The sequence below is a fragment of the Marmota flaviventris genome, chromosome 18 (assembly GCF_047511675.1).
Source record: "Marmota flaviventris isolate mMarFla1 chromosome 18, mMarFla1.hap1, whole genome shotgun sequence".
Lineage (NCBI taxonomy): Eukaryota > Metazoa > Chordata > Mammalia > Rodentia > Sciuridae > Marmota > Marmota flaviventris.
This window is the reverse complement of record NC_092515.1, coordinates 4,393,088-4,410,865: the sequence shown is the minus strand read 5'-3', so window position 1 is coordinate 4,410,865 and position 17,778 is coordinate 4,393,088. Positions and strand designations below refer to the sequence as shown.

General features: G+C 40.7%; 1 protein-coding gene across 1 annotated transcript; it reads left to right on the top strand.

The window, feature by feature from the left end:
* The first annotated feature begins 8,051 nt into the window (after positions 1–8,051).
* Positions 8,052–10,881, top strand: LOC139702776 (vomeronasal type-1 receptor 4-like). Its single transcript, XM_071604934.1, has 2 exons — positions 8,052–8,939; positions 10,741–10,881. The coding sequence occupies exons 1-2, from the start codon at positions 8,052–8,054 to the stop codon at positions 10,879–10,881; spliced, it is 1,029 nt and encodes a 342-aa protein (XP_071461035.1).
* Positions 10,882–17,778: the final 6,897 nt, after the last annotated feature.

The window sequence follows — 17,778 nt, the reverse complement described above, 5'->3', positions numbered from 1 at the left end:
GATACAAGGCCAGGAGAGGGAAGACCCTTGTGGTGGCATGTGTGGGGGCAGATGAAGGTGAAGTGGGTGGTCTTTGTAATGTTCAGGGCATGGGACATTGGGGCACCCTACAGAGTGGAAGAGGTGAATGCAAGTGAGGGATGATAGATGTTTGGTGGCTCTAAAGGTCACAGGGGTGGAGAGATGAAGGATGTCACAGGGTACATTAATGGACAAAACCTCACAGGCCTCCTGACTCTCTTTCTGACCCTGAGCATGGCTCTGTTGCACTGCTTCTCTTTGCACATGGCGGGGACACCTGAGAATGGCATGAGCTGCACCAACTGCACCCAGCTGAGGCCCAAATGCAGAGGAGGAGAATCATCCCATAGCAGACCATCTGCCCAGGTGCCAGGTGATAGCTTGGGCCTTTAGGATGCCCTGGGTCAAGCTTGTGGTTTAAAGCAAAAATTATTAAATACAGAACCTTTGGGATGAGAAGTTCTTGTCCCTAATTACATACGATGATCCTCTTTTCTCATGATCTTTTGCCATCTGCTTATCCCTTTGGTGATTTTTGCCAATTTTTAATCTTAGTAGTTTTTTTTCTTGATTAGTTTTGATAGATCTTATAATAAGTCTTGTATAAAAGGCTTTTATCTTATATACATTTTGCAAATATTTTCTCTCATTCTGTGGGTGGCTTGTCTTTCTCTTAAGAGTGTATTTCACATTACTCGACTGCAAATTGGTGCAACCACTCTGGGAAATCAGTATGGAGATTTCTTGGGATGAAACAATCCTTTGACCCAGACAGTTATCCCACTCCTTGGGCTATACCCTAAAGACTTAAAACAGCATACTATACTAATGCAGCTACTTTAATTTTTATAGCAGTACAATTCACAGTTGCTAAACTGGAAACAACCTAGATGCCCTTCAATAGATGAATGGATAAAGAAACTGTGGTACATATGCACAAAGAAATATTACTCAGCAATAAAAGAGAATAAAATTATGGCATTTGAAGGTAAATGAAGGGCATTGAAGAGTATCATGATAAGGAAAGGAAGCCAATCCCATCAAACCAGGGTCCAAATGTTTTCTCTGATAAGTGGATGCCAATCCATGTGGGGCATGGGATAAGTGGAGAAACTTTGGATGGGGCAAAGGGGACGGGGAGAGGACAAAGAGGTAGGAAAGATAGTGTAATGAGAGAGACATCATTATCCTAGGTACACACATGATTGCATAAATGGTGTGACTCTACTTCATGCACAACCAGAGAAGTGAAATATTCTGTTCCATTTGTGTACAATGAATGGAAGAGATTTCTACTGTCATATATAACTGATTAAAACTAATAAATAAATTTCAAAATACAAAAAAGGTATATTTCACAGATCATATTTAATTGAAACAAAGTTCAACTGACTATTTTTCTTTTGTGAACAGTTCTTGGTTTGTATACCTGCAAAGGCATTGCCAAAATCAAAGTCACTATGTCATCTCCTAGACTTTTTATAAGGCTTTTGTTTTACATTTAATTCTATGGTGCATTTGGATTAAGTTTTTTTTTTTTTTTGTGAATGGTGTAATTAATAATGGTCCAAGTATCCATTAGGAAGAAAATGAAATAAATTATTGTGTATTCATTCATACACTGGAATACCATTCATATATAGAAATTAGGGCTGATACATGAAGTGAACAGATAACTCAAAAACATTACACTGAATATAGAAGTTGTGACAGACCAGATAATGACCCCAAAGATGTGCACATCCCAATGCCCAGAACCTGTGAATATATTATCTATCACAAAGGGGACATTACAGGGCCTTTAGTCCCCCAAGTACCTAATTTCGACCCCATAGGCTTCCAATTCATAATTGTTCCCATGTTTTCTCCATCTGTGACCTGAATATTCTCCCATTTACCAATTTCAGATATCCCAAGGTTGCTGACACCACAAATTCCCCATCAACCCCACACACCTTCTCTTTGATTCTCAAGACCCACATCACTGAGGCCCAGAGGCCCAGGACCTTAGTAAAGGGACAGACCCTTAGGAAATGGAGACCTCTGAAAACAAAACAAGTTATGTTGAGCTGCTTCTTCACTTCAAGACAAACAGAACATTCAAGATATGCTTACCAAAGATCAGACATTAATTAGAACATCACCACTGAGAAAGTTACAGAATGTGCCAGGAAGTTATGCATGGTTAGATGGTTAGACAAGGTACATTCTGACCCTCACATAGGATGATCACCACACGATGTGATTGTGAGGTGACTAGATCTCCACAGTGGCCTCTAAACACTTTTCACACCAGGAAAAACCAACAATGGCTCCTCCATTTAGGGCCCCAGCACACCCTCAACAATCATCCATAGAAAGCTCACAGCTGGGCACCTCCCTCACCTTTTGAGACAAGGGCTGTCCATACTTCCAGTGCAAATTCTGTCAATGTTCTTCAGTAAATCTTTACCTGTGCCATGCTTTCTGAAGTGACCCTCAATTCTGTAAAAGAGATGGATAACCTAGAAGACTTCCATTTAATATTCCCATCATAGACCACATGGATGCTTCTAGTGAGGATCAGTGGTTCTCATAGACCCCTCTCAGCTCACTGGTGCCAAGGCCTTCTCAAAACCAGCAGACTCTCTAGGGCCACCTCCCTGAAAGTTTAGGTAATTCTGATAACCATCCTGTGGGCTGGGAAGGCAGCATTTGGTAAAGTAATGCTTGATAAAAATGGTAGAGTTTGCTGGTTGATCCAGATAATGCTGGTCTTTTTACTTCTGAGGAACAACTCTCTGCTAGTGATAGTGTTCTGTTTAGACGTCTATCACTGCGGGGCAATACACATAAAGTCATTTTTGTAAAATAGTCTGATATTATGATTTCCAAAGTAACTTACATCCCATTATAGAAATGAAAACAATGACATCTAATTAAACTTTGACTCTATGACCTTCCTTTTACTCTCCCCTCATTAGACATTCTTCTCAGATACTTTGAGTGATTCTATTTTTTGTTTTGTTGTGTTTTTTTTTTTTTGTTTGTTTGCTGAACATTACAAAATGATACCACTTAGGAATGTGAAATTTAAAATGAACAAAATTTTTGTGGATATTTTTTTCTTTTTGATCTCTTAAAATAATTAAGTGATTAAGTTGCCACTAATGTGACTAGGATAGCAAGGAGGGGAGATGTAACAAAGCCATTCTAAGAAAATAATAGTGGGGAAGAGATGGTGCTTGTATACACAAAAGCAGTCTAGGGAATGCATACGTTGTTGGTAGGACATTGTATTGGTGCAGATACTATGGAATGTTTTCTCAAGATTTCTCAAAAATACTAAGAAAGGAACCACAATTTAACCCAGTTCTCTCACTCCTTGGTATATATCCAAATAATTTAAAATCAGCAGTCTACGGTGTCACACCACACAATATTTATAGAAGCTCAATTGAAAATAAATAAGACATGGAACCAATATAGGGGCCCTTCAACAGGTGAATGTTTAAAGAAAATGTGGTGTATACAAACACAGTGGTGTGTATCTCACCCATACAGAAGAATCCCTTTAGGACATTTGCCAGTGAATGGATGAATGGATCTGGAGACTATGATTCTAAGAGAAATATGAAAATCCCCCAAACCAAGGCCAAATGTTTTCCCTGATATGTGGAGGTTAACCCACCATAAAGGTGCAGGGGAGAAGAATACAAGTTCAGTGGAGTAGACAGTGGAATGAAGGAAAGGAGGGGGTGGAACAAGAAAGGACAGTGGAATGAATCTGACATAACTTTGCTACATACATATATGAATATGGGAAATGACTTTTTTTAAAAAAGTATGAGAAAATGGCAGAAAGCAGTAAAGAAAGCAAGGTTTAGGGAGAGGAAAGGGGAAGGGGAGGCAATGGGGACTGAATAGAGCAAGATACAATCCATGGTTTTATATTTATTGAAAATGGATTCTACTATAATGAATAACTAAAAAGAACCAATTTTTAAAAGTCCAAAGACTTTGTAAAAATAGATAATTTCGAAATGAAACACAGGCTGGAGAGGGGTCTATGGTGGTATTATGGGCATGCCACAAGAGGCAGTGTCTTTTCAGCAAAAGCCAGAGAGCAGCTTCTTGACAAGCACTTGAACCTCAGTCAAAGCCCACCCACACCCTGCCACCCTCATTATGAGGAAGTGGGAGAGGGGCTCATCTAGTAGTCTTTGGCATTACAACCTGTGCACCTGCAGACCCAGTGGAGCCTGCACATTTAATGTAGTCTGAACAGGGATGCGCCTGTCCCAGAGGCCTAAACTCACCTTTAGAGCTCTAAGGTGACCTATGACTGGGCTCACTGTTTACTTCTATGTTTCAGTTCCACCCTTAACACTTCTTCTGGACGTCTGACCCCAGAGAGTGAGGCTTGAATCCACAGGCAGCCTGCTCTGTTGCCCTGGTTTAGAGGGGAGGGGTGATTAGAGATTCCTCATCCATCCCGATCCTCTGAGGAAAATAAATCCTCTTCTGCTTTCTGAAAACACCTGGAGCCAGGGACCCTAGGCAGGAAAATACAAAGATGTTGACTTTCCCACCCAGACTCATAGGGGAAGAAATACTGCAAAAAGCAGGACCCTGGGTTTCCCCCTTGAAAGGCTGAGCAAAGGACTTCAGGGCCATTCAGTGCTAGAAGAACAGGGAGAGGAGCGGCTCAGGCTCAGGAGAGGCATGAAGGAGAGTGGGGCCTCAAGGCCCAGCTCCCTGAGGGGTGGGCTTTATCCATGTCCCTCTCCTCCTGATGGCTGATCCAGCTCTCTTGTATCTCCTCCACACCATGCACATCATGACGAGCCCCGCTGTTCCCCACCAGGCCATCACAACAGGCTGGTGGGCACAGGCCAATGGGACAGCAGCCTGCTTGCCAGGAATGCTCCTGGCCATGTAGTTCTCACAGTAGGGTGTTTATCTGTCTCGTGTCCTATGTGGCAAACCTTTGTCTACCATGTTCTTGGAAATCTACAGTCCACTGACAATAGAAGCAGGACAGACACTCTTCCCCAAGTGGTGATTGATCACAGCCTGGAGCACAGCCCAGGGGTCCAGATCATCCTTCCCAGTGGGTAACTATGACTGGCTGAAGAGCCTCCACCCACTCCAGGAACTCCATGTATTCCATCCTCTCCTGCAGGTTAGACAGTTGGAGTTGGCCCTGCAGATTGCACAAATGTATGATGGATGTCTCGCTCCGACTGATGTCTTCTGCAGATCTGCCGTGCATGTCTGCTGCTGCTGTACACAGTACACAGGTGTTTCATGCAGTCATTCTTTGGCAACTCATCTTTGAGCATCTACAGGATCATATACAGGTTCTTTTCAGACTCCATGAACAATAGTGGACAGGGCCTTTGTACCCGTCCTCCTGTGAGCTGGTTACAGCATACTTAAGTCCTCATCACCGAAACCCAGGTCCTTTCTAGTGTTTGGGGCAGATTTCCTCTTCACAAGGCACCACCCCCTGATGCCTCCACACAGTGCCCCTCAGTAAATGCTCCAAGTAACCCATCCTGTTGGCTACTCCCCAACTGAGTCTTCCTTCCTAGTGACAAGCTCCATCACTAAGACATGGTTGTGATGACAGCATCTGATGTCACAATCAGGAGCACTGGCCCTGAATATGATCTACACTCTCCTTCCCCCAACCTGCCTGGAGATGAGCCCACAGGGCCACCTGATAGGCCTGGATCCATGTCCCAGGCTCTCCCACTGAGGATGGGGATAAAGAAGTATGAGCAAGAAGGCAGAATTTGTATCCTTTGGGTCAAGGAAAGCCTGGGTCAAGTCAGGAAAGCCTGGAGTCCAGTGAGACACACAAACCCTCTGTGAGTCCCATATAGATCACACGTCTCTATTGCCTTATCCTTCCATAGGAGATCCTGTCAGCTTCAATGGATCAAGCCAAAGCAATAGCCTCTGAAAAACTCAAAACTTTTGTTACTTTTTTAAAAACTTTATTTAGTTATTATTTTTATGTGGTGCTGAGGGTCTAACCCAGTGCCTCACACATGGTTGGCCAGTGCCCTACCTTCGAGCTACAACCCCAGCCCTTATTCTGAATTTACTAACAAGGAACTCATAATTGCATTACTAATTAACAAGTGTGGAGAAAGTTTTTCATCCTTGTCCTGGGCTCCCCAGGCCTGCACTGTCATTGCCTCTCCAGGTGAAGTGATAATTGCAGCCCTGAGGGGAAGTGAGGTCACAGGAGCACAGACCTTTATCTCAGGGTGCAGCTGCCTCCCTCTCTCCATGCTGGCTGTCAGGACCTCACACTGAGCCCAGAACCTTGCACACAAGAAGCAACGTGAGTGTTTTCTATTTCAGTCTTTTGTTTCAGCAGATTCAGTAAGGAAAGAAAGTCTGCAGGTGTGCTCATGACTGCAGAGAAATCCTGGGGTGAAAACAGAGTTGGTGGGAAGGTCAACAAGGGAGAGGAATAATTCCTTCTTTATGAGCTCAGTAGTAAAAAGAGAAGTGTCCCTGACCTGATATCAATTCTTCAGGGCTCCTAAAGTTATTTAATAAAATACACACTAAGATTATTTAAGAAAATTACCATTGATAGTGAATTGTCATTTTGAAGGGACTTAAGGACTGTAGTTAGCAACTAACATGCTCTTCACATTACTTTAAAAAACTCAGAATATATTTTAAACTGCCTTGATGGCTGTGTGTATAAGGCTTTCATGTCTATTTAAAGATAATCCTGTAAATGTAAGGATCACCTCATCCTGTGCAGAAACCAAGACCAGGGACTATTTCTGGAATAAAGTGTTCTTTCCCAACTCTACATTACAATCCACCTAGTGGACAGGAATTGTGTCTCATCCGAATCCCTGTGCTGAGATGGCTCTAGCGTGACTTCTCTCCCTGCTGAACATATAAAAGAAGGTAACATTATAACAATGACAACCGGACACTGGTCAGCAGTACCAAGTATATCTGGTAACTTCTCTGGTTTAATAATATTCCAATACTAATTACAAACTCAGGAAATTTTTCTTTTTATTTCAGTTCATTCCATGCAGCAGATTTCACATCCTCCATCTTCTACTGTCATATCCTGTGTATTGAAATGTCCTCCACAAATCATCTTTCACCACTATCAGTTTCACTGATGCATCTATCAGTGCACAGAATATTTCAGTCTGAAATCACTGAGGGCTTCAGTTTTATCCTAAACTACTTTGTCAGATATTAATGACTCATGTGCCATTGTTTAAGAGCAAAGTAAAATTGTTGAATAATTCACTTATAGATTTCACTATTCTTTCATTCCTGGAATGATAATGTGAGCAACAGAAAGTCTGGTGGTCCATTTTCAGAATGCAGTGTTAAGCTTTAAAAGTACAGTGACTTGGGTTGTGAGAAAGGAGCCTGGCAGGAAAGCAGAGTGAAAAGTCACAACCAGAAAACACAGGAGTTAAAACTCCATGTAAAAATTGATATTTGTCTGTTTATTGTGCATTTTGTTTTTTAATACTACAGAAATGTTTTTTGGTATTCTAAAAATGCCATTGCTTCTCTTTAAAATTTGGGTCAGAAATCCACTAAGATCTGATTTGTTGTATGGTATGGATGGTGATTGAAATTCCTTTTCCTATGTGATCAGCATATATCAGTTAATTCTGAAATATTAAATGCTAAATTATTTCTATGCATTTGCTCTCATTTTTCATTGCTCCTCCCAACTTGGCATAATGTGATCATCTAGGCCATTTTCCTACAAAGCATATTTCTCCCCATCAATATGTGCATCTTGAGGTCTTTACAATGCCACAGGTGCATGCAATGAAAGTTACTGTTGGTGTGAAAAATTAAGATGAGGAGCTCACTACGTTGCTCAGACTGGATTCCAGGTTCCAGTGAATCTCCTGCCTCAGCCCCACAGGTAACAAGTGGATATAGATTCTCACCACTGTGCTTGGATACAGCTATTGTTAATGAGTAATTTTGCTCATATGTGGAACTGTTGCTATCATTCAAAGGAAAATATGATGAATGAAAGAATAGACTCCAGAGATATGGTTATGGGACTGATGTTCTTATCACAGATTGCAGTAGGAATCCTGGGAAATTTCTCTCTGCTTTATTATCATTTATTTCATTTCTGCAATGAGTACAAACTGAGGTCCAGAGATTTGATTCTCAGGCACCTGATCATAGCCAACTCCTTGGTGCTTCTCAGTAGAGGAATTCCCCAGACAATGACAGCCTTTGGGTTGAAATATTTCCTCAGTGATTTTGGATGCAAACTAATTTTGTATATATATCGAGTGGGCAGAAGTATGTCCATTTTCATCACCTGCCTATTGAGCGTCTTCCAGAACATCACCATCAGCCCCATGAACTCCTGTTGGAAGGATCTCAACGGAAGAGCTCCCAGGTACATTGGCTTCTCCATTTCCCTCTGCTGGGTTCTGTACATGGTGGTGAATTCCATTTTTCCTCTCTATATACTTAGCAAATGGAACAGTGTAAACACGACGGACAAGAGAGATTATGGTTACTTCTCTTACACAGGTCGTGACAGAATCACAGATTTATTATATGCAGCCTTATTTGTATTTCCTGAAGTTGTCTTTTCTGTGCTCATGATCTGGTCCAGTGGCTCCATGGTTCTCCTTCTGTACAGGCACAAGCAGAGGGTTCAGCATATCCACAGCATCAAAGTTCCCCCCAGATCCTGCCCTGAGTCCAGAGCCACCCAGAGAATCCTTGTCCTGGTGGGCACCTTTGTGACTTTCCACACCCTCTCCTCCCTATTACATTTATATATTGCTATTTTTTCCAACCTCATTTGGTGGGTGGTGGACACCAATGACCTGATTTCACTGTGTTTTCCCACTGTCAGCCCCTTTCTTCTCATGAGCCATAAATCCACTGTATCCAAACTATCCAGGCTCTGCTTTGTCTGCATAAAAAAATTTAAAAATCTATGTTTGTACTGTGGAAAACACCTACAATCACAACAAATTGGGAGACCAAGAGAGGAGGATCACAAGTGGAAGGAGCCTCAACAATGTAGATGCTGCCTCTAAAATTAGAAATTAAAAAGGCTGCAGATGACGCTCAGGGACAAGGCTGGGCTCAATCACCAGTTTCAAAACATAATTTAAAGTATCGTAACAACATAATTGTATCATAACTACGTAAGTTACCTATTTTTTCACAAATGTTTAAGTGTTTCATTGTTCTTCACATTCAAAACATCAATAGAGAAATGGATGGAAGAGTCATTGTCTTTCTATTGCAAACCGTAAAGAGCACTGGGGTCCTTAGCTGGCTGACTGTGATACCCACATGGTCGTGGTGGAAGGAAACAGAGCTAGTGGTCCTCACCCTAAGCAGAGCATCATGAAGTCAGCCATCCTAGTTCCTGTCGCTGGAGGCACACGGAATTAATTAGTTCCCAGGCTTCCAGGTCAGTTGAATTACAACTTTTGACCAAGTGCTGCACTCCTGGAAAGATTGCCTGAAACAAATGCAATGTAGAAATGAGCGGTGGATTTTTTGGAAAATAATTCTCCTTAGCATTTCAGTAAGTTTATAATTACCAGAAAAGTTTTGTTCCAGAATGTTATATGTTAGATAGTTTTGAAGAGACCTTGGGAGGACAGATTTAGCATCAACTGCCATAATTAAGGAGAGAATTGTTTTTCTGCACAGTTTCTTCAAGGAACAAGGTAGGTTTGTCAGCAGTTCTCCTTAAAAGGTTTGTTTTCCTGTGTGTGGGTATCCTCAGTTGTGATGCAAACTCCTTTCCTGTGCAATTTCCACCTGGGCCACTCCATGTCACCCAGATTGCAGTTTGCAGGAATAAGAGAAGCTGGTGGGAACACAGTGCTCCTGCTGCCTGCTGTGCCACAAGGAAGGAAGGACCTGGTTTCTCATCTAGGAGTTGCACCTGTTCTGCTGGGAGCTCTACAACTGTAGCAGTGTAATCTCATACATTGACATGTTGTTAAAATATCCACAGATGCGTTTCAGCGCACATAGATAAATGGTCACATCCTCACCTACACTCTTTTTTTCGCCACTGTACTGGGGTTGAACAGAGAGTCATTTAACCACTGAGCCACATGCCTAGTGCTTGTTTATATTTTTATTTATTTATTTGTTTTTTTGAGACATGGTCTCACTCAGTTGTATAAAGCCCTTCTAAGTTTCTTAGGCTGACCTAGAATTTGTGATTCTCCTGCCTCAGCTTCCCAACCACTGGGATTAGAGGTATGTCCCACCACTCCCAGCCTCACCTACAATCTTAAAAAGTAGCACTTACCACTCTCTAAGTCAGAATACATTTATATATTGAGGCTAGGTTGTATTCTCAGGAGAACCCATTTATATATAAACAGTGAGGATGCTGGTTCAGGCAGGGACATGGGAAATATCAGAGCAGGACACACAGGTGGGGAACTGGGCTCAGAGTAAAGCTGTTTGGATGAGAGTTCAGTGGGGACCATTTACTGTCATCTCTGGGTAAACTGCCACATTCTCCCAGGGCCAAATATTCCTGAGGACCAGTATGAGGACCAGGCTGCCCACTCAGCACAGGTCATGCCGTGGCAGTGATTAAAGATGAGCTGCACAGTGGACACCACCTTTCCTGGGCGACCTTCAGGCTGTCCCTAGAGAGCAGAACCACTGGTGTGAACTTGCTGTCCACCTGTCCTGTCATCTAAGTTAGGGTCGCTGGTGGACAGTGGCCACTGCAGTGCTACACAGGTGCACTGCAACTGTGAGGTGACATCGTCCTGGACAGCCATCACCTCTGTGACCAAAATTCTGCAGGATTCTGGCCTGGGGGCCCTGGAGCACATTTAGGGGTGTGGGGCTGTGGTTACTTTCTGGGTGGGGCCACAGAGGGAGAAGGTACCAGTTCTATGAGGAAAGTACCCATTTATAGCAGTTTGTGAGCATTGTTACCACAAATACAGGTAGGGTGCTGTCCATTTCTCTTATTCATCTATTCCAGTGATAATGAGGTTTCTCACCTTTACTTTGTTAGGGTTCTGAATGATACTGCCTATCAAATAGTGAATGCACCTTGCCTTTCCAAGGTAATAACTCCTTGGTTTTGATGGATCATTTATCTTTACATTAATATTTCAGTTTTTAAAAGCAAGCTGTATTTATGAATGTTCAAGCATATAGTACAGAGTTCTAATACATCCCTGCTCCCAGTACAGTCTCCATAACTGTAACATCTGGAATCTGTGTGATCTGTGTGACAGCATCAAACTGGATGTAGATCATTCTTAGCCAAAGTCCACTGTTTACTTTGGAGTTCACTCTTTGTTGTACCTGCATATGGAACAGGAAAAATGCATAGTGTAAGGACCCATTTTGCTGTATTCTACTGTAGTGATCACACCCTAATGATCCCCTGTGCTTTACCTATACATTCCTTCCTTTGTCTCATGATTTTGGAATATATCAATATGGCACCAACAGTAGCTCAGTTCCTGTGAGTCTCCTGGGCTATGTCACAATATGCTGGATAATATTAGGGGAAGAATGTGAGTGAGAGGAAGGGGTGACATGGTGAGGTGTATTCTAAATGTCTATTAGGCCCATTGGGTTTATCGTACAATTTAAGTTGTTAATATCTTTGTTGATTTTATCTTTGGATGACCTATCTATTGGTGATAAAAGTGTGTTAACATCACTAGGTAATATTTTATTGCAGTCTATCTGTAATTTAATATCAAGAATTATGTACAACAGACACTAGTATGGCAATATGTAAATCAATGGATGTGTAACTGATGTGATTCTGCAATCTGTATATGGGGTAAAAATGGGAGTTCCTAACCCACTTGAATCAAAGTGTGAAATATGATATATCAAGAACTATGTAATGTTTTGAACAACCAACAATAAAAATTAAAAAAAAAAGAATTATGTCTTTTAATGTGTCCAGACATTTGGGGCCGGTATATTTACTACTGTTATTTCTTCTGGTTTAATTGTTCCTTTACCAGAATGTACTGTCCTTCTGTGGTTAATTTTTGCTTGAAATCTCCTTTGGTTTCATCTGAGAATAGCTAGCTCTTCCTGATTGTTTTCAGATTCCATTTGTGTGATATGTAAATGTCCTTTTACACACTTCAGCCTGTGGGCATCTTTGCTATGTGATCACTCTCTTGCAAACAGCATCCAGTTGGACCTTGTCTTTTGATTTATTCTGCTAATCTATGTCTTTTAATTGGGTAGTAGAGGCCATTTATATGCAGAGATAGTGTGAATATAAGTTTGCGCTTTCCTGACATTTTTGTTTATTTGCTATATTTTATTTGGTTTTGATTTTCATTTAGTTGTTTACTCTTATAGTGGGACTCACCACTTGAGACCTATTTTGTTTATTCTAGAATTTCTCTGTATGTAGCATATCTTTGAATATTCTTCATAGTTCTTGCTTTGTGGTCATGACATCTTTTAGTTTAGCTTCATCATGCAATGTTTTAATTTCCCCACTCATTTTGAAACACATTTTTTTTGGATATAGCAATTTAGCTGGAAATTCCTTTTTGAGCTTGGCATATGTCATTCTAGTCTTTCCTTGATATTGGTGTCTGAGTTGAGAAGTCAAAGGTGAATCTTATTGTTTTGCCACTAAATGTGACCTGATGTGGTTTTTCTTGCAGATTTTAATATTGTGTCTTAATTTTCAGTGTAGATTATGATGTGTCTTGCAGTGTCTCTTTTGGCATTGTGTATTTGTGGTCATTTATGATTTCCTGTATGTTGATTCCTATCTAATTTCTTTTGAGAACTGTTTTATGTCTCTATGTCATTGTGTGAAGATTGTTGTTGATATTTTGGTGGGTATACATTAAGTTTTTAAAATAGTTTTTATTTTATGTTCAGTTCTATTCCTATCCAAATCATGGGTGGTCTTTCCATCTTCTACTTTCTACTTCAATATTTTTTCTGCATTGTTTCTAGTTTTAATTTTAGAGGTCTTACACATCCTGGATTAGATTTATCCATAGGTATTCTAATTTTTATTTTATTGTGAATGGATTCACTTTCCTAATTTCATTTTCAGTAGATTCATTGTTTTTTAATCTTTTATTGATTTTATTTGTTTGAAATAAATGACAGCAGTGGAATGCATTACAATTCTTATTACACATATAGAGCACAATTTTTCATATCTCTGTGTATAAAGTATGTTCACACCAATTCATACTTTTATACATGTACTTTGTTTTTCTGTTTTTTGCATTACAATTCTTAATACACATATATTCCACATTTTTATATCTGTTTGTATATAAAGTATATTGACACCTAATTGATGTCTTCATACATGTTCTTTGTATAATGATGTCCATCACATTCCACCATCCTTGCTATTCCCCTGCCCCTGCCTATCCCTCCCATCCCTCTTCCTTATCTAGAATTCATCTAATCCTCTCATGCTCTCCCTCCCTACCCCACTATGAGTCAGTCTCTTTATATCAAAGAAAACCTTCATCATCTGTTTTTTTGTGATTGGCTAACTTCACTTAGAAATATCTTCTCCAATTGAATCCATTTACCTGCAAATGCCATGATTTGATTCCTTTTAATGCTGAGTAAAATTCCATTTTTTAAAATTCATTCATTCACAGAAGAACATTTAGGTTGGCTCCACAGTTTAGCTATTGTGAATTGTGCTGCTATACACATTGATGTGGCTGTTTCCCTGTAGTGTGCTGTTTTTAGGTCCTCTGGAGATAGTCCGAAGAGAGGAATAGCTGAGTAAAATGCTGGTTTCATTCCCAGGATTCCAAGGAATCTCACATTGCTTTCCAAATTGGCTGCACCAATTTGTGGTACTATCAGCAATGTATGAGTGTAATTTTTTGCCACATCCTCGCCAACACTTATTGTTGTTTGTCTTCATAATAGCTGCCTGGAGTGAGATGTAGTCTTAGAGTAGTTTTGATTTGCATTTTTCAGATTGCTAGAGATGATGAGAATTTTTTTCATATATTTCTTGATTGATTGTATATCATCTTCTGAGAAGAGGTCTGTTCTGTTCAGGTCCTTGGCCCACTTGTTGATTGGGTTATTTGGTTTTTTGGTGCTTAGCTTTTTGAGTTATTTGTATACCTTACAGATTAGTGCTCTATTTGATGTGTAAGGGGTAAAGATTTGCTCACAGGATTTGGGCTCTCTGTTCACTTCACAGATTGTTTCTTTTGTTGAGAAGAAACTTTTATATTTTTTCCATCCCATTTATTGATTCTTGGTTTTAATTCTTGTGCTATAGAAGTCTTATTAAGTAAGTTGGGTTGTAATTCCACATGATGAAGATTAAGGCCTACTTTATCTTCTTTTCTACATAGAGTCTCTGGTTTAATTCCTAGGTGCTTGATCCATTTTGCGTTAAATTTTATGCATGAGATAGGGGTTTAATTTCATTTTGTTGCAAATGGATTTCCAGTTTTCCCAGCACCATTTGTTGAAGATGCTATCTTTTCTCCAGTGCATGTTCTTGCACCTTTGTCTAATATAAGATAATTGTAATTTTGTGGGTTAGTCTCTGTGTCCTTTATTCTGTACCATTGGTCTGTCAGTTTGTTTCAGTGCCAATACCATGCTACTTTTGTTACTATTCCTCTGTAGTATAATTTAAGGTCTTGTATAGGAAATCCGTCTGCTTCACTCTTCCTTATAAGGATTGCTTTACCTATTCTGGGTCTCTTATTTTTCCAGATGAATTTCATATTTTTTTTCTATTTGTATGAGGAATGCCATTGGGATTTTGGTCAGAAATGCATTAAATCTGTACAGTGCTTTTGGTAGTATGGTCATTTTGATAATATTAATTCTACCTATCCAAGAGCAAGGTGGATCTTTTCATCTTCTGTGGTCTTCTTTGATTTTTCTCTTTATTATTCTGTAGTTTTCATTGTATAGATCTTTCACCTTTTTCTTTACATTGATTCCCAAGTATGTTATACATTTCTGGGAAATTTCTCTGTACTTTATTATTATTTAGTGCTTTCCTGCAGTGGGTGCACATTAAGGTCCACAGATTTGATTCTTGGGCAACTTATGGTAGCCAACTCTTTGGTCATTCTTGCTAGAGGAATTCCCCACACAGTGATATGCATGAAGATCTTATCCATTATTTTTTCATGAAGTCTTGAATGGGCCAGTGCCTCCTGGAGACATTCAAAGATGAGCTGATTAACCACAACTGCATGAAGCACTTGGCTCTGTGTTATAGCAGCAGTTGACATAAATGACAGCGCTCTAGAAGACATCTGCTGATCATAAACAGCAGTTCGCAGAGCAGAAGCAAGATATCCAGCAAATGTGTGTAATCCATGAGGTCAACTCCTAACTTTCAATCCTACAGAAGAGAATAGAACACTTGGAGTTCCTGGAGTGGGTGGAATCACTGCAGCCAGCCACAGAGACCTGCTGAGCAGGATGATCTCAATTTCTGGGCTGCATGCCAGGATTTGGATCAATCAGTCCTTGGTGGAGTTTGTCAGTCTGGCCTCTATTGTCAATGGGCTAAAAATATCCAGGAACATGCTGGTCCCAGGGTCTGGCCAAACTAGAGACGAGCCATATAAACTGGCCCTACTGTGAGGACTACATGGCCACATGCATCCCTGGTAAGCAGGCTGTGGTCCTGATGGCCTGAGAGAACGAGCCTGTGGGTGATTACATTTTGCAGGAGCCAGGGCTTGTGATGACATTTTGCATGGTGTAGAGGAGATACAGAAGAGTGGGACCATCTACCAGGAAGGGAGGAACATTGGAAAAGCCGCATCCCTCAGACAGCTGGGCCTTAAGTTCCCCCATTATCCTTAATGTCTTGGCTGAGCCTGGGCCACTCTTCTCCCTGCTGTTGTAGCACTAAAGGGCCCCGAAATACTTCACTCAGCTTTTCAAGGAAGAAACCCAGATTCTTGCTTTTTGCAATATTTCTTCCCCTAGAATGTCTGTAATTCTCATCTGTGTGGGACAGTTACCACTTTTATGTTTTCCTGTCCAGGGTCCCTGATTCCAGGTGTTTTCATAGGACACAAATAGATTATTTTCCCCTAGAGGATCAGCATAAAATGAGGACTCTCTTATCTTCCCTCTCCTCCAAAATCATGGAACCAGATCAGGATCTCTACCCTCTTGTTTCCCAGTCCACTCTTTCCTCATGTCCTTATTCTTTTAACCACTTCAGTCTCACTCCCACTTAGTGTCACTGCACAAAACCCACCTGTGCTCATGCCACAGGTTTTCACCTGGATGGCCAGTCTCACAGCATTTGTTAAGGTATCTAAGTATATGTATTGTCCTTACAGGTTTGGAGGGATTATAATAATTGAAAGAACTCCTGTGCTGTGGTCATCCCTTGGGGCTACTGAATTAATATTAGTAATTATTTATACCAATGTAAATAATTAATAATTATTTAGCAATTAATGTTACTAATATTAATTAGTAATATTAATATTAAATTTGATATTTACAGAAATCTTGACTCAGACTGATGTCATTGTTGAAGGAGATTTTATTTCATTCTGTTTGATGGATATTGCTCTGTTTCTCCCTCCTGTCAGTAGTGGAGGTCAATATTAGCAGGGCATATTTATTCACAAAGCAGAATATAAATTAACATTCAATACATAAATGTATCCAATGAACTCACCCATCTTCTTGCAGGTGAATTCAGTGACTTCCAATGTGATACTAGCATCACATTCTCTCTTTTCACTGTACCTGTGTTAATATCCTTCCTATGTGGTTTTCCTCTTTTCATTTCTCTACTCATACCTTCAATCTGGTGCCATTCATTGAAATGAAGAACAAGAAGCAACTGGATTTGGGGTAGAAATCTTCCCAGGGAAGGAAGAAATAATATGAGACATGCAAAGCTCACTGCCAGCCCTTCATATGACAGACCTCAGTATTTCCCAACCCCTCCAAGTGACACCCTGTTGGTCTCCCAGGATCATGGATAAGTAAGAGTCTCTCCAAACACTAGAATATCCTCTGAAGACATTTTTATGAGGAAGGTTTAAAATTGTTTTTCATAAGTGACACCTGGGAGAAAGTTTCCAGCAGTGTCCTCAGCTCCCCCAGCCTGCACAGCCATTGCTGCTGCTGGCACAGTGGTGATTGCAGGTCCCAGGGGAGGTGAGGTCATAGAGCCACAGACCCATATCTCAGGACCTGGCTACCTTCCTGCAGCACACATCTTGGTCAGAGAGGCCTCTGCACTGAGGTCACCAGTGCAGAGAGGAAGAGCCTGATGAGTGACTCAGGGTGAGTGTGAGAATAGCATCTGTGAGATGAGAAGAGACCCATCAAGAGTCTGGGTAAGTGATCACAGCTGAAAAGAGGACACTTGATTGAGCCTGCCAGAAGCCAGAGTCACACACATATTAAAATGGTTGATGAAGAATGGCTCTAGGTAGCAAAGATAAATGGGTCTTAGCCTAAATGCCAAACCACCATGGATCCTAATTTAACTAAATGTGATTCTTACTGACAGGGATTGCTGTGGTTTAGTGCAAATAAAAATTAAATGTGATTTCAAGGTGTACAAGGAGGTTGTTTTAAAGTCACCCAGCTGTTTAGTTTCCCTCATAGGAAGTCTACACTAAATCTTCATGATTTCTAGGTCCAGACTCATAGTATATCTCTGCCTGTGTGTGGAGCAGGAGGAGCTGACAGGAATCTTCTTAATCCTGCGCAGAGAGAGAGAGAGCT

Bases quoted from the DNA above. Each gene is read 5' to 3' on its own strand.
- LOC139702776 (XM_071604934.1), top strand. From the start codon at position 8,052: ATGAATGAAAGAATAGACTCCAGAGATATGGTTATGGGACTGATGTTC. The intron at 8,940-10,740 runs GTATCCAAACTA...CTGTCATCTAAG, and splicing joins TCATGAGCCATAAATCCACT to TTAGGGTCGCTGGTGGACAG.